This window comes from Megachile rotundata, chromosome 13 (assembly GCF_050947335.1).
Source record: "Megachile rotundata isolate GNS110a chromosome 13, iyMegRotu1, whole genome shotgun sequence".
In the NCBI taxonomy this organism is placed as follows: domain Eukaryota; kingdom Metazoa; phylum Arthropoda; class Insecta; order Hymenoptera; family Megachilidae; genus Megachile; species Megachile rotundata.
Window position 1 is genome coordinate 7,359,051 of NC_134995.1, and position 24,988 is coordinate 7,384,038.

The 24,988-nt window shown below is 32.3% G+C and overlaps 1 protein-coding gene across 11 annotated transcripts in view; it reads left to right on the forward strand.

Annotated features, from left to right (window-relative positions):
* The window catches only part of mub (poly(rC)-binding protein mub), a 187,129-nt gene extending 162,739 nt beyond the window's left edge, over positions 1–24,390 (forward strand). For 9 of the 11 annotated variants that reach the window (XM_076539094.1, XM_076539093.1, XM_076539095.1 and 6 more), the window contains one exon: positions 4,526–11,986. In XM_076539094.1, coding sequence (XP_076395209.1) covers positions 4,526–4,904 — 379 coding nt within the window. In that variant the 3' untranslated portion in view covers positions 4,905–11,986. Of the gene's footprint in view, positions 1–796; positions 2,800–4,525; positions 11,987–18,283 lie in introns of those variants that run through there. The other 2 variants (XM_076539099.1, XM_076539101.1) reach the window with 2 other exon arrangements.
* Positions 24,391–24,988: the final 598 nt, after the last annotated feature.

Genomic DNA, 24,988 nt, shown 5'->3' on the forward strand with positions numbered 1-24,988 from the left:
ATTTACCTGACTCACCACTTGGTCGCCATGATTATTACGTGTCGTGTTATCCCAGCACTCCCGCGGGCCAAGATTCGCGCTCTGCCCGGCAATTTCTCCGCCCCTGGTTGGCCGAGTGATGTACGGGGCCAATTATCGACCTGATTCCTCTATGCACCCGCGGATCCGCGATTTGCCAAATCAGCAGCCGACATGCCGTGTCTGCCACGTGTGCGCACCCATTTGGCAGAGCGCAAATCCTGCGCCCTCCGCGTTTCACACTTTGATTTCCGCTTTTCAGTGACTCGCAGAGCCATGCTACGTTCCATCCTGGGTTATCATACTTTAGCCAAAGTATCTGTGATACGATACGCCTCTTCTCGAGATCTCTGTTTGGTTCTTTTTTTATTTTTCTTTTACGGACTCCTGCCACCTCCTGTCGTGCAACGGATTATGGCTCTGCTGCCGCCATCGAAATGGCCATCGGCTACCTCGTTCGCCTTTCGTTTCATTTCGCGAGGTGGATGGCCATTTCGTGGCTCGTGACATTTCGATCCTTGCAGCGCGTCCTCCGCGTCGGGACGCGATTTATAGGTTTAAGTCGCGTCCCGACGATGCGCACACACTTCTCATCCCCACATGAACCACGTAGCCGGTGTACGTGAGAGAATCACGCTCCATAGAACACACCTGTGGCATAACTCTGTGAAGCCTGTTTTTTGAAAACCACGCTCAATTTCTTTCTTTATTGTCCAACATCACACTTACGCTACGGTCTGTGTCTCTGTCGTTTTTTAATCGATAACTATTCTTCTAGGCATTCATTTGTCATCGTTTCGTTTTTTCTCTCGCTTGCTTGGGGTGGTTGGTCGATCTTGACTTATGGCTATTTTGGATATCTGTGGACACTCGTCTCTGAGAATTGGTTGTGGAAATTTTATTGGATTTACAAAAATATAATTTATTTTTATTCTTATAACTTGTTTAAATTTTTTATTATCTGGTAATATTTCTTGAGATTAGAAAATAATATATATTGTTAAATATATGTGTTTTAATACCTGACACAATAATTTTTCTTTGGTTGTATTTATTTATTTTATTTTTTTCTGAAAAATATTATTGTAATATTTTATAAATTATAATGTGTTACAAATACAGTAATATATTCAAATAATATCTATTATATTTCATATACACTTATCAATCCTTTAATTGATATATTAAATCATATTACATAAATTTTTCTTTAAATTCTAATTTTGCTTCCCTTCAGGTTACATTATTTTTCAACTTGTATTTTCACCAATAAAATATTTTTATAAATGCAATAAAATTGACAAATTTAACCAAAATAATTTACAATAATTTTTGCATCTGAAATAACCATAGTTTTTAGATTCGATCGAGCTATCTCAAGCAAGAAGAGAAACAGAAATTATTAATTTTGATCACGTTCCCTGCCATATTATCTTCCAGTACCACTTTCAGATCATGTGTACCGAAAACGATACACGTTGTAGAGTTTCATAAATATTCATTTATTGTGATATAAAAGCTGTGTTATTGACGTAAATATTGAAATTATGAAAGGCAAACAATATGTTTATTTCACGTTGAAAATCGTACGTGAATAACAGAAAAGTTTATAATACCAGAGAACAGAGCGAATGTATAAAAAAGGGTGGGGGACTATTGACAAATAGTTGATATTCATTTTATGAATTGTTTCGGTTTTATGATTAAATAGGTTTGATTGAGTTATTCTTTATTTATTATTAAATTTGTTAAAATAATAAATAGAATATTTTAACGATCTGATAAAATACAGTTACTTTTTATTTTGTTGTTCAAATAAATCGTTATCGGTACATGACTTAAAAATTAATAGTATTTCATAGGACGTAAGAGTGTAGAGCTGTTTTATTATACGTTTGGTAAGAATATCACTTGGTTTAAAAATATTCATGGCAGGGAATGTAATCTTCATTCATTCGATACCGGGTCACTTTTGAAATATCTTAAATTTAAGGAATGTCTCTGTTTATTAAATTAGAGAGACAGATAAAATTGCAACTAATCAGATTAATTAGTTATTAAGAGTAGCTCAGAATATTCAAAACAGTATTGTAGATAGCTCTGAATATTACTAATAATATCTAAATTTGGGTATTCGATTATCACCAAACTCACTAGGGATACTACTATGCTAAACTCTCGATATTTTCCTGCGTCAGGGGCTCAAGGGTGGGACTAGTCGCTACGCACCAGTTCCACACATTCACACTTATGACACTAATTCACCATTCACCATATCACACACTTATGACACTAATTCACCATTCACCGTATCACACACTTATGACACTAATTCACCATTCACCATATCACACACTAATCCACCATTCAACATTCACCATATCACATTTATGACACTAATTCAAACTCATAATGTAACGAAAACTACACTTAAAAATAAAACTTACATTAAATAACGAAAATTACTTCAAAAGAAATCACCACACATGAGAAATAAATTTATAAGTGCTTCAAATAAAAAAAATACAATGGACACTAAATCCTTAAGGCGTTTTTTAAAGGAAATTTTAAATCTCATCCCTCATCCTTCTCGGCGCTAAAAAGATTCTCCAGTATATAAATATCAAGTACATTATCTAACAGGGAAATATCGACGGTGTAGTAGCATTAATATTACGCTCAGCCTGTGCAATTTTTAATACATCAAAGATGAAAATGAAGATATAAAACTCCTTTAGTCACAGATATAAAGCCCCTTTAGTATCACCCTATCTATTTTCACATCTTTAGCATAATACAGAAAAGTGACCCAGTATCATTCACCACCCTGAAGGGTTAACACATTCACTTTCTTCTGTTCATTTATCAAAGCACTCTAACACACGATCGTATGCACAGATCTAGAAACCCTCGCAATGGAGATACTCCTCTTATTATATCACAGAAGTTTTTGTATTTAACTATTGCGATGACACGACTGTATAAAAGTCACATTTCAATTTTTTGTGGTACTCAAGTTTTATTAGTAAATTGAAAAATATCACGCGTTAACCCTTTGCGCCTGACATCTTTTAATGTTAAAAAATATGTCAGAGGGACAATCGAGTGCAACGGGTTAAATATTAAAATTATTATAATACTAAAAAATATTAGCTCTTCAAGAAGACTACAAACAATGACATTACATTACTTCACAATTATTTTACCAAACATCTCATTTCAATAAGAGGACTATCCCTGCACCAGGGCCGGACTTAGACTTTGCGGGGCCCGGGACTACAAATAATCACCTAAAATAGAACGTTTTCAATTAACTGCGCCCAGGGTAAAAATATAGATATTAATCAGAAGTAGATTATAATTGCACATACAGAGGAAGATCTCAAAAAGGTCTCCTGAACCAGTTGATTGAAATTTAATGAAATTGACTTACTAGTATAAAATTATGAAATCAAAGCTTCCGTAAATAATAGGATTCAACAGATAGAATTTGTTCCAAAATTAAATGAGTTTCGTAAAGGGTTGCATTAATAAATGTGGGGTTGGGGTATTCCTAGGGAAAGGGCATTTTAAATAATTTGATGACAGAAATTTAAGTTTGAAATTATTCTCTTAAGCATTGAATTTGAGACATGGAAAAGGAATTATTGATTACGTTAACTCTTTGGCTGCATAAGACGTATATGTCCTCTAAATTATTCTTGTTATAAAACATTTTCTGTTCTTTACATACGTTTCATGTGGACTGTCAACTGCAAGTAGCTGAATGAGTGTTTCAATATTTTACTGTAGAAAAAATTTTGGTATACATACTTTGGTTTTATGCAAGTACGCCATAGTCAAAAGGTTAATGACTCTTAAGGGCTGAAAAGTATTTTTATTAAAAATTTGTTAAAATCTAGTTGAAACTCTTTTCAGTAGATTCATTGTAAATACACAACTTTATAAAATTAACACTAAATCTACCAAAGTGACATTATTTTGTAAGTTTCTTATTTCACAATTTATTGTACAAAATTTGCGTTTTCTTGAAATCTGCATTAATTTCCATCCAGATACAGAAATAATGTGTATATGAATTTATAATTTAGTCTAGGTTTGTATTTACTGGTAGATTTAGTGTTGAAATTTAAAATTTTGTAAAATGAATCTCACGTATATAATATTTATATAGAAAAGTTAGGCTGGATGAAAATCTAGGAGTGTAGATCGAACAAGTAGTTTGATGACAATTAAATCGTAGGATCCCTTAAAATTTGATGAAAACTAAATTGTAGTATCCCGTAATTCTAAACTTAAACTTGAGTTTAAGGTAATTGAGTTGTAAGCGTCCCGAGGTCCCAAAAATCCGGCGTTTCGCAGAGTTGTGCATACGGTGATAATAAAAACCCATAGCCCGTAGTCGCGCGCGCACGCACACAAATACATTACAATCGTGTTAAACTGTTTTTTACTTGAGAAGAACGTTCCCACCCTCACCTTTTTACATTTTGTGTCTTTTCCCCAGTGTTGAACTGCAGAAAGCTAACCTAGAGGCCCAAAATACCCAAACTCCTGGCAGCGGTACCACTCCCGGGGCAACCGGGGCAAGTGCTTCTCCCTCCAACACCACAACCACTGCCTCTCCCTTGGCCAGCGCCATTCCCTTGGCTCAGCTACTAAGCAAGCCGGGCGCCCTGAACGCCCTATCTAGCCTCACCGCCCTTGGCGGACTCACGGAATTGCTAGGTGGTGCTGCTGGCGCGGCTGCATCCGCGCTTCCGGTCCAGACAACCGGCGTGCACCGTTCGCACAAGTTCACGCCGAGGCTTCGTAGCCCGGGCGCACCGGGACCCACCGACAGCGGCAAATTCAAATCAGAACGCACCAAGTACAACCCGTACTGAGCAAGTGGACAACGGACGGAGACACGCGACAGGGAGATCATTACACGTACACGCATTACTCATCCTCACTACCACCACCATCACTCAGACCATAAGTACACGAAACACAAGATCTACATCGGAGATGAATGCGTACGGACGCCAGGGTAGCGCGAGTCCGCTTCAAGACTTGGCTAAGGATCGGACCAATATTCGTATATATTCTATATCTCTACTACACGTTTAACCCTTTCGCTACTATACTAAGAGTTATGGACGACCATGGTACGGGACGTTCATGCTTTTCACGGTTTTTCAAGACAACAGTGGATAAATGTGTCTTCCGAAAGAGAAGGATTTAACCCTTTGCACCTGCTGAGAGTTGCAATTCAATATTTCTCAGGTGCAGAGGGTTAATTTTGATGTAGAATATATCTTCTTTTGTTTTAATATTAAATCTACTTTCATTCTGTTTTTATCTGATTGTAATAGCTTCATCTGTTTATACTGTACTATTAGTTTCATCTGATTATATTGTACTACTAGTTTCATCTGATTATATTGTACTACTAGTTTCATCTGATTATACTGTACTACTAGTTTCATCTGATTATATTGTACTACTAGTTTCATCTGATTATATTGTACTAGTAGTGTCATCTATACATCTTGTATAGATGATCCTGCTATCAGATTATTCTCCTTATATTCTGCTATCTTTGTATTTGTAATAGCTTCATTTGTTTATATTATACTACTAGCTTCACCTGATGTATTATCTTCAGCAGCTTGTGTTGCATTATCTTCACTAGATTGCATTATCTGTACTATCTTGTACAGTATTTTCAGTAGCTTATATCTTCACTACCTTGTGTTGTAGTATCTTCACTATTTTGTGTTGTGCTATTTTCACTAGCTTGTGCTGCATTGTCTTCAGTAGCTTATATTGTATTACCTTTATTATCTTATATTATATCTTCACTACTTCAGTTGTCTTATCACTTGTGTTATCTTCACTATCCAATATTGTATCTTCATCTACTTGAAATATTTCTTTTTATTGCAATATCTGCATTTTTCTTTATCACAACCTTCATCATTTTGTATCTGAATTGGTTAATTTATCTAGAGCATCTATCTAAATTTATCTCAATAATTGAACTAGTTAATTTATCTACATTTGCAAAGATTAACTAGAAAATTTTGAAATATTTGTCTGGAAAATCTATCTAAATTTATTTTAACAATTTTGCTAGTTAATTTATCTATATTTGCAAAGATAGTTTACCTAGAAAATTTTGAAATATTTGTCTGGAAAATTTATCTAGATTTACTTAGATAATTCAACTAGTCCAAATTTATCTATACTTTTTGTACAACATAAAAATCCAAAACTATTGTAAACTAAAGAAAATACAGTATTTGTATATATTTTGAAAATTCGTGAAGATAATTCTTGAAAATTTGACACAAAAGTCATCCTTGTAAATAGTAAAAAATTTCAATTCTTGTTAAAAATTCGTGACACATTTATCCACTCGTGTCTTCAATCGTTGATACACACTCCTAATTGTAAGTATCAGACATCTATCACTTTATAACACATTTTATCTCTCACCTTTTATTTTGATTGAATTTCTATTCACAGTGCATTAGGTTGACAATGAAATTCGTGACGATAACTTTTCTTTCATTCAGCGAATAAGAAATTTCAGTGAAGGTAAGCATTTTAATCAATAACCTTTTAGCATATCATAATTTAACGTCTTTCAAAATGTCGCGAATTTAGTTATCAACCCAATACATTCTCCACTGATTCCAATTTGAAACCATTTTATAATTTTATACATTGTAAAAGTGAAGTTGAAATAAATTTAATACTAAGGTCACTCCGTAAAATGGCGGCCATATGCAATAAAGCGTTGGTATAGCGGAAACTTTCAATAATCAACACTTTTACATATGTAACGCTAGTATATCCTGCCCTCTAATTTCCGAAAGTCTGTAATTTATCATCCCACGTTATAACGTAATTTGATAGCGTAGCATTATACGGCTAATTCCATAAAATATGCGGCCGCGATGTTAAACCATAATAACGCGGTAAATGCTATATTGTATTTCAGATTAAAATTGTATACTGTACAAGGCGTTTGACATCATAAACATTGTATTGTGTGACTAGACTCATCCGACTCACGTTGCAAATAAAAGCTCTGTAAAACCACGTCGTCCTATACGAGGCGTTCACTTAATTGGCGTCCAAAATTCTCAAATAACGATCGACACTTCGTACGTTTGATGTAGAATTTTTGCGATATACCTGCGATCGTCGAAGTGTTAAAATTTGATAATTTTGCGAGGGAAATTATTGTGTTCACACAAAGCAATTGTGTATCGAATTACACGACTTAGAGGACCGATAGCGAAAGGGTTAATCATTCCACACCACGATGTACGTTGTAGATTAAGAACCCGTGCAACAATCTACGGTTCCCTGTTAAACTGATCTCGGATCCAGATTGTTCGTTTTGATGTCTGTCATTTTTGTGCTGTTTTTCTCGAGAATATCGGCAACTTGTCACGGCGAGATCCGACGCTAAGTCTTCGGACGTTCACACTAGTGCGACACGCCCTCCGAGTCCATTCTTTTTTTACGACTTCATGTTCCGTGGAACACGATTTATTATACATTTTTTCCTATGTTAATCGTATTTTATGTTTTGTATTCGATAGTTTTTTATTTTGATGGGTAGATTTTTGAAAAATATAGTATCTTTCGATACCGATGATGACAATGATGATGACGTTGATGTTTTGTATATTGGATCTTTAGTGTCGACTCGGAGGACGCGACCGCTCGTGCACCGTCGCAAGACAGCCTTTTTTATATATAGTATATATATATGTATACATATACATAATATTAATTACGATGAATTAATGATTGATTAATGTTTGAAGCAGATTAAAAGCTCTTCTTATTAGAATTAGGAAATCCAGATGTAATTTTTTTCTTCTAGTTGTATAGCCGACCACTTTCAATCGAACGAGTTTTTTGATGGCGCGAGTGTGGCAGAATTTTAAATAATTAACATTCTGATGAACGGTTAGGGGAATTTTAATGTGCTTGTGTGTATATGCAAACTGTTTCCAGTCTGGTAGGATGGAGTTAAGCTTAAGGGAATTTCCTGGAAATTTTTAGGATGCTTTACAAATTTATGTTACAAAATTGTTGCGTTTTTTTTAATTCAGTGTTTCTGTATTACTGTATTTGTTAATTTGATATTTTTGATTCACTGTATTTTTGAATTTATTATTTTTGATGCACTGTATTTCTTAATTTATTATTTTTCATTCACTGTATTTTTAAATTTATTATTTTTGATGCACTGTATTTTTAAATTTATTATTTTTGATTCACTATATTTCTAAATTTATTATTTTTCATTCACTGTATTTGTAAATTTGACATTTTTATATTACTTATTTTTAAATTTGATATTTTTGTATTATTGTATTTGTGAATTTGATTTGATTTGATTCTCACAAATTTTCAAAATTGATATTTCTGTATTGCTAAATTTATAAAATTGATATTTCTATATTTGTAAATGTGTAAAATAGATATTTCATAATTTGTAAAATTGATGTGGTTATATTTCTGAACCAGTAAAATTTCCAGACTTACAAAATTCATATCTCCAAATTTATAAATCAATAGAACAGATATTTCTGTAGTTCCTAATTTATAAAATTGATATTTCCAAATTTGTAAAATTATATCCATATGTCTGTACTTAAAAAACTAAAACCACTAAAAATATTTCCAATTTATAAAAATATTTCTAATTTAGTAAAACAGATATTTCTGCAGTTCCAAATTCATAAAAGTATTATTCCTATATTTTCAAATCTAATAAATCTATGATTCTAAATTCCTAAATTTGAGAATTTAAAATTTCCCCAAAAATGCCCTAGATTATCTCCAGCACCATCAGATTGAAAACAACTTGTACATATACGCATGTATATACATTATAGTTCTCTTTTTCTTCTATCGAGGCGAAGGATGAATGGGACAGAGTGAAAGAACGAAAACCGAAAAGTAAATCACGTGTTTAGAACACATGTAATCATGTAATCGTTATAAAACGTCGGCGGACTTCTTCCGGGAAACAATGGTGGAAGAATGAACGGAGAGACAGAACATAATGGATACCTGGATGAAGTCGATTGAACAAAGACATTTGTATTCATTCGATAATACGGTAATAATCCGATCGATCTTTTGCAATAGTGGTCGTTTTTAATTGTAACGAATAATATTGATAATTATATATGGAAAATAAACGGAACGTAATCATACTCTAAACGAGAAACATGCTGGAATTATGCATTATATTATAAATCTATAGACGTATTACCAAATAGAAGAAAGTAAACCTCCAGCGAGTTCAAGATATTAGCGTAATTATCTAAACTAACAATTTTAGATACGTATACGTGCGCGTACACTTACACATATTTACATGGACACACATACAGAGAAGGGAAATGATCGTTTTGATCATCTATTTGCCGTGAATTTATCTTTTCTTGAACGACGTGTCGTTTGAGGGTCACTTTTGGTACCACAAATTTATTAGATTTGTATTGGTATAAGGCTGGAAAATAACTTGAAATTGGGCAATAATTGGTTAGGAATTATGTAGACATTTGTTATGAAAGACTTAGTCTTCTATAGCTGTGTATTTACAATAATTGTTTCAATTAGAGGAAAAATATTGATAACAGTTTTAAGTTGTATATCATTTATGAAATTTGCAAATTTTTAATAATTGGTGTCATTTTTAAAAATTGGTGAATGTAAGATAATTTGTTAATAAACTTGATGTAGGATAATAGTGAACTGTATAAATTCTTGATAATCATATTAAAATTTGAGAAACATTACCTACAAAAGATTTTACAGAAAAGTAACTGAAAAGTTTGTACTGAAAAATTAATTAGAAATTGTAGCATCTTACATCAGTAATAACATTTTAATTTAATATTCAACCTTGACAATATTTAACTAAAATTAAATTTAGAGTTTTACTTTCACCATAAAGTAAAAATTTAAATAATTCACCATATTATTTTTGTTGTGTCCTAGTTTATCAAATTTATGGTACCAATGAAAAATAAGAAGAAAAGACCCGAAGGTGTTTAATAGTAATAATAATTGTTCGATCCGGCTGCATAGGAGTTTCCAGATCAATGTTGTGTGCTCAATTTCTAGTTCATAGCGAAGAGATATTTGCGTAGATCGAGCGAATATAGAATTCTTACCATCGAGTATTTGATCGCTCGTTAACCGATTTTTCCTCTGACGTGATCGTAATCGTAACTCGTTTCTGCAGTGATCTACTTTGCTTTAATCGTGCATTACTCGGGTCAGTTGTCACACTAACCTGTAGTTACTTTATTTTTTTAATTTGTATGTACAAATTTTGTGAGTAAATAAACCTATGTTTCTATTTTTATTTCTTTTTTTGAAATCTTGTTTAGAGGAATGTGTTAAAGGAAGAATGTTAAAGGAATCATGTTTACTTATTTAAAGAAATTATTTTTATTTATTTATGAAAATGTTCTTTTTAGAAATGACAAATGTACATAATTTAGAAATTGTACAATTTAGAAAAGTTTTATTTTTAAAATCAGTGATTTAAGAGTTTGGTTTTGAAGTTTGGAAATGTAGAAGTTTGATCATTTTGGGGATTAGGAAATTGTAAGGTGGCCATTTTGGAAGTTAGGAAATTGTAAGGTGACCATTTTGGAGGTTAGAAATCTAGAAATAATGCCATTTTGAGGATTGGAAGTGGAAAAATTTGGTCATTTTAAACTTTAGAATTTTGGAAATTTGGTAACTTATAAATTTGGTAGTTTGTAGATTTGATGATGCAGAAATTTGGTATGAAATTTGATAAAATTAATAAATTGTAAAATTCGTCAATTTTGGAATTTAAAAATTGATGACCACAGAAATTTATAAATTTTTAACTTTCAAATTACCAAATTATCAGCTTCAGTTTGCAAATCTACAAAATTATAAATTACCAAACTTTTACTTCAGAAATTTCCAAATTTTTGAACTCACAGATTACCATATTTTAAGCTTCAAAATTTGCAATTTTCCAAACTAACAAATTATCTAATATTTAACTTCAGAAATTTGCAAATCTCCAAGCTAACAAATTATCAAATTTCTAATTTGAGAAATTTGCAAATCTCCAAGCTGACAAATTATTAAATTTTTAACTTCAGAAGTTTGCAAATCTCCAAGCTGACAAATTAGTAAATTTTTAACTTGAGAAATTTGCAAATCTTCAACTTCAAAAATTTGCAATTCTCCAAACTAACAAATTATCTAATTTTTGACTTCTGAAATTCGCAAATCTCGAAACTAACAAATTACCAAATTTTTAACTTCAAAAATTTGCAAATCTCCAAATAACCAAACTTCCCAAAATCAAAAACAAATTTACCTCCTCATACAATTATCTAATTTGCACCAAAACACATAACCTTATAACATATTACCTATCAATGCACCCCGAGTAATGCAGATTAAAAAGTGAATTCTACCATAAAATTAATTCGCAAATACGAGTCGCGATCACGAGACGTCCTCGTAGAATAATAATATCATTGCGTTTCACATTCTGTACACGGAGTAGTCTCGCCCCATTTTGTTCTCTCTTGGAGACAATAATTTCTCACATCGGCGATGATTTTCGTGTCACCAGACACGAAAGACCTTGCGTGCGAGAGAGAATGAGAGAGAGAGAGAGAGAGTGTGATTAGAGTAACGATGAGAAAGTTTGATTCGGAGAAGCAAAGATTTGAGGGTTTTAAGAGTATACACACACTCACACAGAATTCTTTTTCTTGTTCATTTCTTATTTTTAGGTAAGGTTAGATCTGTATATTGGTCTCTTATAAACGATGTCGCAGAGCTTGTGCTTAACAAGACGTTAGCTACCCTGTATCACCTTATTGAATAAAGCTAGGCGTGTTTAATACATGAAGAAAAATAATAATAATACGAGAACAACCAACTGGCTCTGCCTTCCTACGAACGGGGTCCCGCAACGCACTCTTCTTATTTTTTCACTACGTATTTCTTGAGCGGAAAGATCTTGATGTGACTATTCGGAAATATCTTGATGTAACTATTCAGAAATATGTTTGGATAGTTGTGTGGTTATTGGCGATAGAGTGCATGGAGAAAATTAATTCGAAAGTACATTGCGCGACCACGTTTCTTGGCGTGCTGCATTTTATTGCTGATTATCCTCCTTTTTGAAATGGGGCTCGATCGAGAGTGTACGTGATGAACCGCCATTAATCGAACAACGGGAAATAGATGTTGGTCTGTCGCGGTTTTTGATTATTGGGTATTTTGATAGTTTTATAGGGATTTTCACATGTTTAGTATTTATATTTACTGATTCGTGGATTTTTGAATTCTTTGATTTCGAGATTTCTGAATTTTCTAATTCAAAGATTTCGGAATATGTTAATTCTGAGATTTCTGAATATTCTAATTTGTAATTAGTTAATTTAGAAATTATTTCTGTAGTTTTAAATTGATTCTCTAAGTTTCAGAATAGTTTCTCTCTTTTCAGATTTAAAGATTTCTTAGTTCTCTGATTTGTAAATTTCAAGGTCTTTGAATTCTTCATTTAGTTATACATTTCCTGATTTCTGAATTTTTCCTTAATTTACAAATTTGTAAATTTTTGGATTTTTTAATATTCAAATTTCTGGATTTTCTAATTCATAAATTTTTTAATTTACAAATTTCTGTATTTTCTAATTGACAAATTTCAAGATTTCTATAATCACAAATTTATAAATTTGTAAATTTTTGATTTCCAAAAATTCCTAACAGTCACTTACATACTTCCAGATTTTACAATTTTAAAAGTTTCAGAGTTTTCAGTTCAAAATTTGCATTTTTAAATATTTCTAAATTATCAAGAATATAAATTACTAGGTTACTCAGTTAAAAAATTTCTAACCTACTAGATTATTTACTTAAAAAATTTTTAAATTCTCAAATATTTATCTTACTAGATTACTTATTGTCACTTCAAAAATTTCCAAATTATCAAATATTTAACTTAACAGCTTATTCACTTAAAAAATTTCTAAATTACCAAATACCTAACACAGATTACCTAAAAAATTTTACCTAAAAAAAAGTTTTTACCTAAAAAAACAGTTAAAAAATTTCCAAATTATCAAACATATAAATTCTCACACTAAATATTTAAATTTCTCAGTTTTAAACTTCCCAAATTACCAAATTTCTAAATTCTCAAAATTCCTCCTTTCCAACTATCAAAATCCCCAAATTTCCATAAGTCTAATGTACAATACCAATTATAATAATAATGTAAAATGACTGATCACAGAAATTATTAAATCAGAACAACACACCCAACCACAATAAAAATTTACCAAATAACAAAAGATAAGTGCAACAACCACAGTTGCACGCATCAATTATTTCTCATTGTTCGATTGAATCGGTTCCCCCGAACTGTCCGGTATCTTCATTTCTTAAACTCGTAAACCCAAGAGGAGAAGCTCAAAAATGGACAGTTGTGTTCTCACGTGACTTAATCACACGTGTAATGGACAGTTGTGTTCTCACACGTGTAACGTGTGTTCGCTGTCCAATTCGGTGAAACGTATAGGGAAAATCCGCTAAAAGACATACCGATGTCAACCCATGAGTTGGCGCGTGGTAAAAGAAGCTCCAAAATAAAAGAAACTCCACCGTGAGTTCTTAAATTTCATATATAATAATAATTATTGTATATTACCCCTTGCACTATGACTTATTTATCAGATGCGTCAGTCAGAAACCAATTACAGCTACAATAACCCCTTGCCATACAATTTATTTGTCAGATGCGACAGTCAAAACTATTCGTAGGTGTAACGTTCAAACAAACAATAAAAATTAAAATCTTGTGAATATTTTATAATCAGCAATCTTTGATAATGCAAATTATTGGATATAAATTTTAAGTTGACTATTACAAATTTTAGTAAGATTTGTTATGTTTGAGCTGTGAGTCAAGGGTGAGAGTCGTCAAAGTATGACAAGGGGTTAAAACAAAAAGATTGCAATGTTATGTCAAAATTTTATTATTCAATCTTTAACTACACAAAGTATAATTGGACTTGAACTCCAAATTGAAGCATAGTAATTTAAGTAAAATTGATCACAGTGGTACGAGTGCGTCACGAGTCAAACCTCGTCAATATAGTGCAAGGGGTTAATAATAAAGTTAGTAACAATTACAAGCGTTAAACGCAAATTGCACTATCACTCTGTAAAGTTTGACTTTCGCCTAATTGACGGAATCGACCGTGACAGTATACCACGGTGTACAAAAGTCCCTGTGAGGCCATTTTTCTATTCTAACCAATAAAAGCCTCCGCTAAACCTTCCGACACGCCTACTCTCTCCACGCGCCAACTCATGGGTCGACATCGGTACACGTAATCCGTTAAGTGTACATAAACGTGCAAATATTAAACGTACCAAGAGAACTCAGTACAGAGAGAGATATAGAGAAAGAGGGAGGGAGAGAGAGAGAAGATGTATCCATCCAAACAACTTGACCCAGGCTCCTGCCCGTCTTTGGTAAGCACCATCCGCTCCTTTGTAGTCCTGTTAATCGACACTTCTTCCCATTTTTTTTTTACGAATCGTTTATCGACGACGAAATATTTGTTCACTTTTTTTTTCATTTACTTTTGTCGATTTCGTCATTTTGTTTTTTTTAGAGAATTAGTTATTTCGTACGATGTGTTTGTTTATTTTTTTTTTGGCGGGTTTTGTTTTGGTATTATATGTATCCGATCGCGACATCGGCCAACCAGAACCGACCAGATCCGAACCCATCCGGGAATCATTCCTTGAGAATGATCGATGTTGAGTCGGTCGCGTCCTGATACGGGGTGTTCCAAGAACGATTTTTTATGATATGGAGATGGCGAGTAGAGTGCGTTTGGAAGAGCAGATTGAGAGAAATTTGAGAACTTGATGGTTTTGAATTTTGAGATTTTTTGGAAGTTTCAAGTTTGTGGAACTTTTAGAGTTTCAAGTTTTATAAACTGTAAAAGTAAACTTACTTTGGGGGATATTTAGAAATTTGGAAATATGAGAAGTGACGTGTGGAAATTTTATTTTAAAAATTCAAGGATGTCAAATTTTTGAGTTACTAGGTTTTTTAGTTTAAAGATTTTCGAGCTTTGACTTTGGAAAATTGAAAATTTGACAATTCAGAAATATATTTTTCAGTATCAGGATTTTTTAATTTTTATATTTTCAAGTTTTCGTAGTTTATTACTTTGGAAACTTATATATTTGAAAAATTGGAATTTTAGATATTTGTACTTTTCAATTTTTGAAATTGTAAAAGCAGAAATATTCAAGGTTGAACAAGTGAAAGTTTAGAAATTTAGAATTTGAAAAATTTGAACAGTTTTTAAATTTAGAAATATATTTGAAAATTTACAATTCGCAAATTTGAAAGTATCAAACTTTCATGCTTTGAAAATTGAAAATTTGCAAATTTAGAATTTCAAAAATTGTATACTCGGAAATTTCAAATTTCTCTATTTCCAAATGGTTAAGATCTCAAATTTGAAGCAATAAAAACTAAGAAACTAGAAAAAATATGAAAACTTGAAAATGTAGTAATTAAAAAATTTGCAAATCTGAGAATGAAAAATTTATAAACTTGAAAATGAGAAATTTTTAAATTTGAAAATGAAAAGTTTGTAAATCTAAAAACGAAAGAATTTGTAAATCTGAAATTGAAAGAATTTGTAAATCTAAAATTGAAAGAATTTGTAAATCAAGAAATGAAAAAATTTGTAAATCTAAAAATGAAAAACTTGAAAAACAAAAAATTTGTAAACAAAAGAATTGAACATAGAGATAGAAAATTATAGCCATCACTAATTTGTGTTAATTACGTGCAAACAACTTCCTTTTTCTCTTATCTGAACAAACACGAAAGAATGCTGATACGAATTTTGCTGCAGTAAGCTTAAATCCAGCATTCGTTCGCTGAATCAGAACGCACTCTCAGGAATTCGCGAGTTGGTGATTAGATAATTATACTGTGAATATGTTATCACTTGATTCGTAGAAAATCGTTGCGTGAACCGTAAGTGGATGGACGTAGAACCGAGAACGCGACCTCTGTCTCGATGATCGAGGATCTTTCGCAGATCCAACGCATGTTACCTTGAAGAGAGGCGAGGAAACGCGACTCTCGTTGCTCGTTTCGAAAATACTACTTTGATTTCGAACCTGGTAATTTTATTTTTTATTAAAAGGGCACTTTAAAAATGATTATCATATAAAAGTAATTATGAGTAATACAGAAAAATTCAAAAATAATAAAGAACTTTCTTCATTTTTAGATTTTTTTCGTTTACATTAAAAATATTTACAATTACTGTAAAATAGTAATTAAACAGACATATGAACGCTGGTTTTTTTTTATAAAAAATTGTTGAAAAATGACAAATGTTAAAGGGGTTGAGAAATTTTGAAATTGTTCAAAATCCTTAAAAATTAAGTTTAGGTTTATGAATTTTTAAGGTTCTTTAATTTCGATAAGATACGTTCTGTGATTTCAATTTTTCCAGTAAAATATTTCTTTTATAATACATTAAATTTAATATAACTATTAAATGTTTGTAATATTTAATACAACTATTAAATTTAGTAGATCATAAAATTTAATTAACTTGCAAATTTATACATTGACATAGAATTATAAAAATGATATTGTCTATCATTGCTACGAATTAATTATGTTTTATCTTTAGTACTAATTAGTATCTTCTCAGTATTTATAAATAATTGCACTTATTATACCTGAAGCAGTTATTCGTTTCGCATTGCACACATTAATTTATTTATTTATGAATTTATCAAATTAATAGATATGTGCATATATTGACTATCAATTCAATGCACATCTAAATTTACATAGAAGGCTGATTTATGCAGCTGGATCTATAACACATTCAATATTCATAAATTATTTTCCTTACAAAATAAATTATTCTTATCTGAAGAACCACTCTTCAATTACAAGGTTCAAGTAAATCAAAGTAGAAGATATGTCACAGAGTTTTTATAAATTTAAATATCTTCAGAAACAAATTTGTATACATAGTTAACTACAGTTACATTAAAATGTATAAAAGACAGTTCATTGTACATACTGTATACTATGTAAATAGTAATGTATAAACTGTATACTATATAAATAGTGCATTGTATAAATTGTATACTGATAGTAGCATATAAAATATTATATAAATACACTGTATAAACTGTATACTGTATAAATAGCATTCTGTGTAAATTGTATACTATATAAGTAATATACTTTGTAATCTACATATATAAATGTAGATGTATGTATAAATAGTATACTGTATTAACTATGTACTGTGGAAAACTATATATAAATTTATAGTATAATTTATACTATATAAATTGCTATGGAAAGAATATAACTGTATAAAGTACGTGCTATGTAAACAGTATACTGTACAAAATACATGCTATATAAATAGTATACTATGTAAAGTACATGCTATATAAATAGTATACTATGTAAAGTACATGCTATATAAATAGTATATTGTATAAACTACATACTATATAAATAGTATATTGTGTAAACCATATGCTATATAAATAGTGTACTGTATAAACTGCATACTATATAAACAGTATATTGTGTAAACCATATGCTATATAAATAGTTTATTGTACAAACCATATGCTATATGTATAAACAATATACTGTACAAAGTACATACCACAGAAATAGTATATTGTGAACCGTATACTATATAAATAGTATATTGTATAAACATGCAAATAGTATACTGTTTAAACCATACACTATATAAATAGTCCACTGTACTCTATACCATATATATGTAACTAGTATATTGAACAAACTCTATAGTACTTTGTATTATATATCATACAACCTGTGACCCGCAAAATTGAAAGGTAGCTAAAATAGTTGAAGCAAAATCAATCCCTATTAAGATGACAGGGTAAAAGGGTCAGTAGGCCGTCAAAGTATTAAAATGGCCGCAAACCAGTTAGTTAGTTCAATGTCGTTGAAAGTTCTCGATAGGAAAATAAACGAGAAAGCGAATAACAGGAACATCCAGTTCCGATCGAGCGAGCAACGAGCGCGCGTGTTCGCGCGTCGCCAGCCCCGCGAGTCGAGCGGAATCGGTTCGCTTGTTAACCCGTCTGACAGACACGGCCAATTCTGTTGCAGGATATCGCAGGAAACGTCGGGAATCCCGATATCCACGTACTTCATCCCGCCGGACCACATCGTTAAGTCGCCGATCCACTAAAAGTGGTGAGACAGGCACACACAAAACACGTATGTCGTTGTCGTCGTCGAAAAAAAAGAAAAGTAAAAAGTTAACGAAAGGACGCGGGGCGTCACGACGCACGCGAAGCTGTCGAAATGGCATCTGGGGCTGGGCCACGCATTGTGTTCAACCAGCTTGCTAATCAACACACACACGTACACGAATTCATACACACAGACACGTACACAGATATACACAGATGAAGAACAACTTTGAGAGCAACAACATCGGCAAAGATTTTATCGAAAAGGGAGACCGTGTACACAAATTTACACACGTTGTTATGGTCACAAGAGAATGATTACACGTAAGGATTGTGCGCGCGCTCTCGATGAAATCACAGAGGTGTACATATAGAGAGAGGCGAGAACGCAGACGGAACGATACAAAATGGAGCACACACGCTTTCTGAATAGAGACACGCCAAATGTAGAGACGAAGAAGGCACGCACGCGCGTACACGGATACATTATTACTCTTTGAGTGTACAAAGCTGTACAAAAAAAAAGATATTTAAACGAACAAAGGAAACAGAAAAAAAACGAAGAAAATGAACAAAAAAAATAAAATGTAATAAGATACATAAACGATGCACGCCGCGGCCCGTGCACGTGCGCACGGTGGCTGCCGCCGATTGGTAAAGGGAACAAGCCAAAGATACGTTAGTTTTCATTTTTATATTTAAAACGAGAGAGAAACAAAAAAAGAAAATGAGAATTACAAGAGACGGGAGAGAAATACGAGAGAATTATTATAATTAATTATTAATCGTATCGAGTGTGTGAACAAGGACGCTGAATAACTATATATTGATATTATTAGGGGGCCGGTTGTTAGCGATTTTTCTATTGATGGTGTTCCGCCATCTTGCGAGTCCACGATTTCGTTCCACACTTGTTTTCTTTTTCGGGGAAAACGTCGCTCGAGATTTGTACAGCTTTTGCAAATTTGTTATTTTTGTTCTCGAATTATCTTTGTTTAGTTTGTATTATCTTTGTTCTCTATTTGCGTTATCCGTGTATTTTTGTTTTTTAGTCTATCGTTTTGTTACGGAAATTCGACAGACGTTATTTCTAGAAATTGTTAATTTGTGTCGGAAATTATTTATTTGTACAGGCGAACGTGCCAAAAACGATTTTAATTTCTGTTAATTTTTAGAGAAATGCGGGAAATTTGTGTCCAGAATTATTTATTTAGGTGTTGAATATGAAAAATTTTCATTATGTTATAAACTTATTTTTCGTGATAGAAAGTCTATCGAATATTTGCAAAGTAATTTATTTATTTATGTAAAAAATATAGGTGTGTTAAATGCATATGGTAATTCTCGAGCATTTTTTTTACGACAATTCGTAATTTCATGCAACATTGCTTAGAATGCTACCAAATGCATGTGTATAAAATTCGACTAATCATAAATTTATATCGATTGTTTAAAATAATTATTTGAAATTAAAAATACTATACCAAAGTCATGGTAATGTTTACAAATTGTGTTAATTTTCTTTTATAGAAATTAAAGTTGTCATGAATATTATTCGTGAACACTTAAATCAGAACAGTATTAAAAATTCTGTTCGTTAATATTCTCGTGAAAGTAATTTCGTTCCTCGTTAAATGATAATTTAAAAGTAGGGAGTAGAAAGCCTGCAGTTCTGAATTTGAAAGTGAAAATTATGTAAAAAGGTAATTATGGCTGAGGCAGTATTGACTAATGTTTAGTTAATCGTAGAAAAAGCAAGAAAATATTTTAATAACAGTGAAAGTAACATTTAATCTGATAGTTTAAATCTTTTTTCGTTATTTAGTTTTTTATTGAATTAAATCGGTTGAAATGATGTTTAATGATTTCTTTTCCAGGAGAAAAAATATACCAGCGAGAGGAAGTTTGTAAAACATCTTGCAGGGTATGAGAAACATTTGTATATTTTTGCAACCTGTAAAATTGTTTGCAGATAAAAGTTGCAAGGTACGATTTTCTTTTAAGAATTTCATTACGAGATATTTCTTCGTTGAAGTTTATTTCGTGCTGTAAAACGTTACTTGAGAATTTGAATTTCTCAGTTAAAGATCTGTCGTTCAATTTTTATTTCGATAAGCAACTACTGATAATTCGTAATTAAAATCAGATTTTAATTAAGTAAAGTATTAAGATTTTAATTGTAATTCTGTAATTACATATTGTAATCATATGTAGTTGCATGTAGTACAATTTTAAACTCAGACTTGTTAAATTAAAAATTTTAATTAATTCATAAATCGATAGAAATTGATTGAAGAATTTCTGAATTAATTTATAGCCATTATTATAAAGAACAAAAATTTGATTGATTCAATGATTCTCTAATAGAAAATCAAAATTTTAATTCTACTGCAAGGATAAATTTTAATCTTCAATCGAACGGTTGAATTAAAAATCAAATTTTTGTTCGTAATTGGAAGAATTTCAATCAACGATCGAATGTTAATATTTGATATAATATTATTGACGTAATATTTGATTGCAAAATTTCCCGATTACTTTTAATCTTTACTTGACAAGTTTTTTAAATTTCGATTAAAATCTGTATTTTGAAAACCGTGTAATTATCAGTTATAATTGAATAGTTAATTATTTAGTTATTAATTAAAAATTTCGATCTTTTCTCCTCAATTTCATATTTCTTAAAAATATGAAAAAATTTGACACTATAAAAGAATCTCCCTCTGATCTCAGTCTGTCGAATAAAAAAATTTCTCGAGGACCGACGTTTTCCTTTCGTCGAATTTGAAATCGCCGACGATCGAGAATCGATCGGGGACTCTCGATCTTGGCGCAGAACACCGAGGGAAAGTAACAATTAACCGCGCGCGGGTAATTAAACACGTAGTTCCGTAGTTTTTTGCATGCGAGACTCGATTTCAAAAGAGAAAAAAAATATCCACTGAACACGGGAAGAAAAGGTTTTCGTTTTCTTTTTTCCTTTCTTCCTTTCGTCAGAAAGTGTTCCGCTCGCGTGTCGGAGCGGAGAACCGAGCTGATCAAGCGCGTGTACCCAGCGTCGTCGATGATCGATCGATCGTTTCTCTATAATCGATCGAGCAATCGATCGCTGGTGCGCTCTCCTGTTGAAGGAACAAATGAAATTATTACATGGAATATAAATAACGATATATTATATATATTCATATAATATATATATATATTGCATATATATATATTTATTATACGATTAAAAGTGAAAAAGGAAAAAACAATTAGAGGAGATTAAATTAGCCATGAAAAAAATGTGCGAGCTCAAAGCATTAAGCTTCAAACATGGAGGCGTACTCTTCTTCTTCTTCTTCTTCTTCTTCTTCTTCTTCATCTCTTCACCCTTGGTCCGCTGTTCTTCCGTCGTTAGCTACTTCCGGTTGGAATAGCAAGAAATACTTGCTTCGATCACAGGCTTGAACGCTTTGCAGGGTAGATTCACTGTGTTCGAAAATAAAACGATTCTGAAATTCGATTTTTAATATGTTGATTGATATCTGTTGGCACTGTGTATTTCTAATCAATTTTATCTAAGTGACATTTTTTTCATTTTTCATTCACAATTTAATTCTTTGAAATGGTAAACACTTCACTGATTTATTAATATATTTAAAATAAAAGCATGTACACGTATGCTCCTATTAGTTTATTGATATGCAAGACGTATATATACGTCGTCATAACTTTAGCACACTTGGAAGGCGTTTATATATGCTATCATAATTCCACTAATTTGTCGTCTTTTACCAGTATACAGGGACGACGTATATATATGTCACATGTATAGAAGACGTATATATACGTCGTCATTTACCAGTATACATGGATAACGTATATGTACGTTGTATACGTGGAAGACGTATATACGTCGTCATTTACTAATATACCTGGACGACGTATATATACGTCACATATGTAGAAGACGTATATATACGTCGTCGTAATTTTAGAAATGTAGACAGAAGACGTATATATACGTCATCTGCATTTTACTAATACAGTCAGAAGACGTACATGTGTGTCGATATAATTTCACCAATATTCATAAAAGACGTATATATACGTCGCTTTAATTTCATCAATATTATGGTTGACGTATATATACGCTGTTATAAATTCACGAATATACATGAACTATATTTCAATTTCACCAACAAGCTTGAAAGACGAATATATACGTCTAGTGAATTTATTAACTTAGTCTTCCTTTCTTTTTCGTTAGAATGCATTATAGTAAAAAAATTAAAAATGCAGATTGTTATTAAATTATCGCCCGTTGCATTTTATTTCATATCCTGCAGAATTCTTGTATTCGTAAACTGCACATTTTACTGCGAACGAAATTAGAAATATTTCATCGCTTCCGTAGTTACAGTATGTGTTAATTACTTGGAAGAAATAAATAGTGCCATCAACGTCGTTGCCGCATAATTCCGCCGTGGCAATCAACGTGTTAAATTACGAATTTATCTTTCTTTTCGTCCACGTGTAAACACGCAAATTACGTTGGAAGAATTCTGGCCAGACCGCCGAATGTCCACTTCCGGTCTGTGCCAAAGAACACACGAGAAAACCGTGCTTCCGCAGACCTCGCCGAGGTGTTCCTTTTAGAATAATTTCGGAACGTTCTCCAATTTTATTTATCGCACGAAAAATGGTTCTTAAAGAAGTGCAATACATCGTGTTTCGTGGATCTGTGATCGACGTTCAAGTTACCCTTTGACGAAACCTTTTTTTTCGATCGCTCAAAATTCTTTGAACCCCCACCCCCCACGTCTTTCGTGATTCGACTCTGTAAATAATATTAGACGCGTTTCTCGTTGTAAATATTTATTGATTTCGTTGGAGCGACGTGGCTTCATCGTCGATCGTTTCTATTTATTGCGTTTTTAACGCTAAGTTTATTTGTTTCTTTTTCTTAAATTAATTCGATCACTTCGTTTGCTCAAGCGAGCCGGAAAATCTGTTCGGGAAGTATAGGAACGTTCTGTTCCTGTATACAGGGTGTCCCAGGTTTTTTCCAACAAAATATTTTTAAAAATGAAAATTTCTTAGAAATATAATTGGATTGAAATTCACAATTTATTTCTGTCGATGTAAAATATCTGTAGATACAGAATTTATTATATAAAATAAATGTAATCTTATTCTACAGATAGAGATGAAATATTGTATGATTATATAAATTATATGTGTATTATTTAAAAATTTATTGTACCCCTTTTTTGACAGAATTAATTATTTCTCAATTTTTCCCAGTACTAAATTTATTTTTAAAGACAGTACCATAATTGATTTCTGCTATACTTGAAATTAACTTGGCGGGAAAATTGAAATTTTGGCGGGAAAATCCTGAGACTTCCAGTGCATGTTTTTTTTATTAACGTGTTTCTACTTTTTATTGTACCGAACGTATGTTCTGTCATTGTTCTTTTTTTATACGCTAAGTTAAGAAACGTAACTTATTTAATTCGTACTGTTATTTATCCGTTGTTATCTTCACCGGTTTGCGACGATGAAAAATCTATTGGCGTTTTTCTTTCGACGAAGCATTTCTCTCTTTTCTCACCACACGTATACAGACACGTGCATACACATCGACACACGATATTGTCCTCCCAAGATCTCGTTGTTGTCCCTGTTCGTGTCTTCAGAATCGCATCACGTATCTCTTCGCGTTCCGCTTCTTCGTCCGCAAACCTTTCGCCCTTCCGCTCTCTATCGTCGAAAATCCGATAACGACGTGCCCGTAAAAACGCTTCGAGGAGAAAGAACGATAGGAAATTAAGAGAAACGATAAAAAAGAGAAACACGGGCGACCAAGAAGTTAGCCTCTGCCGAAGGAAACCGATATTAAAAGGGAAGTAGCGTGTGGAGGATCCACGAGCTACGATAAAAATAAACAAAAAATATAATCGAAGTGAACCATAGCGAGAGAGAGACGCTGTATGATTGTGTATATCAACAATAAATAATTGCTGTGATTAGAAATCGATTATTAGTAAGTAGTTAAGGACGATTTTTATGGCAGAGAAACACAGAGAGAGAGGTCGCTGAGGAAAAGATGTGCTTCAACCCTGTTTTTCGCGAGAAAAATGGGACCATAGTAATCGGCTATGTTGCGTGAATGCGATCGTGTGCGTGTGTTTGTGCGAGAATTAAATGCGTTAGGGAGAGTGCGAAAAGCTTTAGAACGCTGTTTTTCTTTTCTCTTGAATCGGTGATTTCCGAGGAACGCGTGCGTGAACCTGAATTTTCTGGATGCGAGTGGAGGACTCTCGCTATATTGCCGGACTCCGTCTTCAAGAATTAAGACTTCGAACGATGGCGTACTTTATAAAATACTTATTTGGTATAAGTACTAAATAAAATACGTATAAGTATTGAATAAAATACGTTTCAGTACTAAAATGCTTATTCGGCAATATAACGAGAGTACACTGAATTGACACACGCGTTTATTGATACGTATTGTGATTCTTCTCGCTCGACTCACCAATTGAATTTGAAAATCGAATATTTAGGTTGGTGCTTAGATGTTAGAGTTTAGGATACGCGATGGCAAATCGGACCAAATTTCTGTATTTTT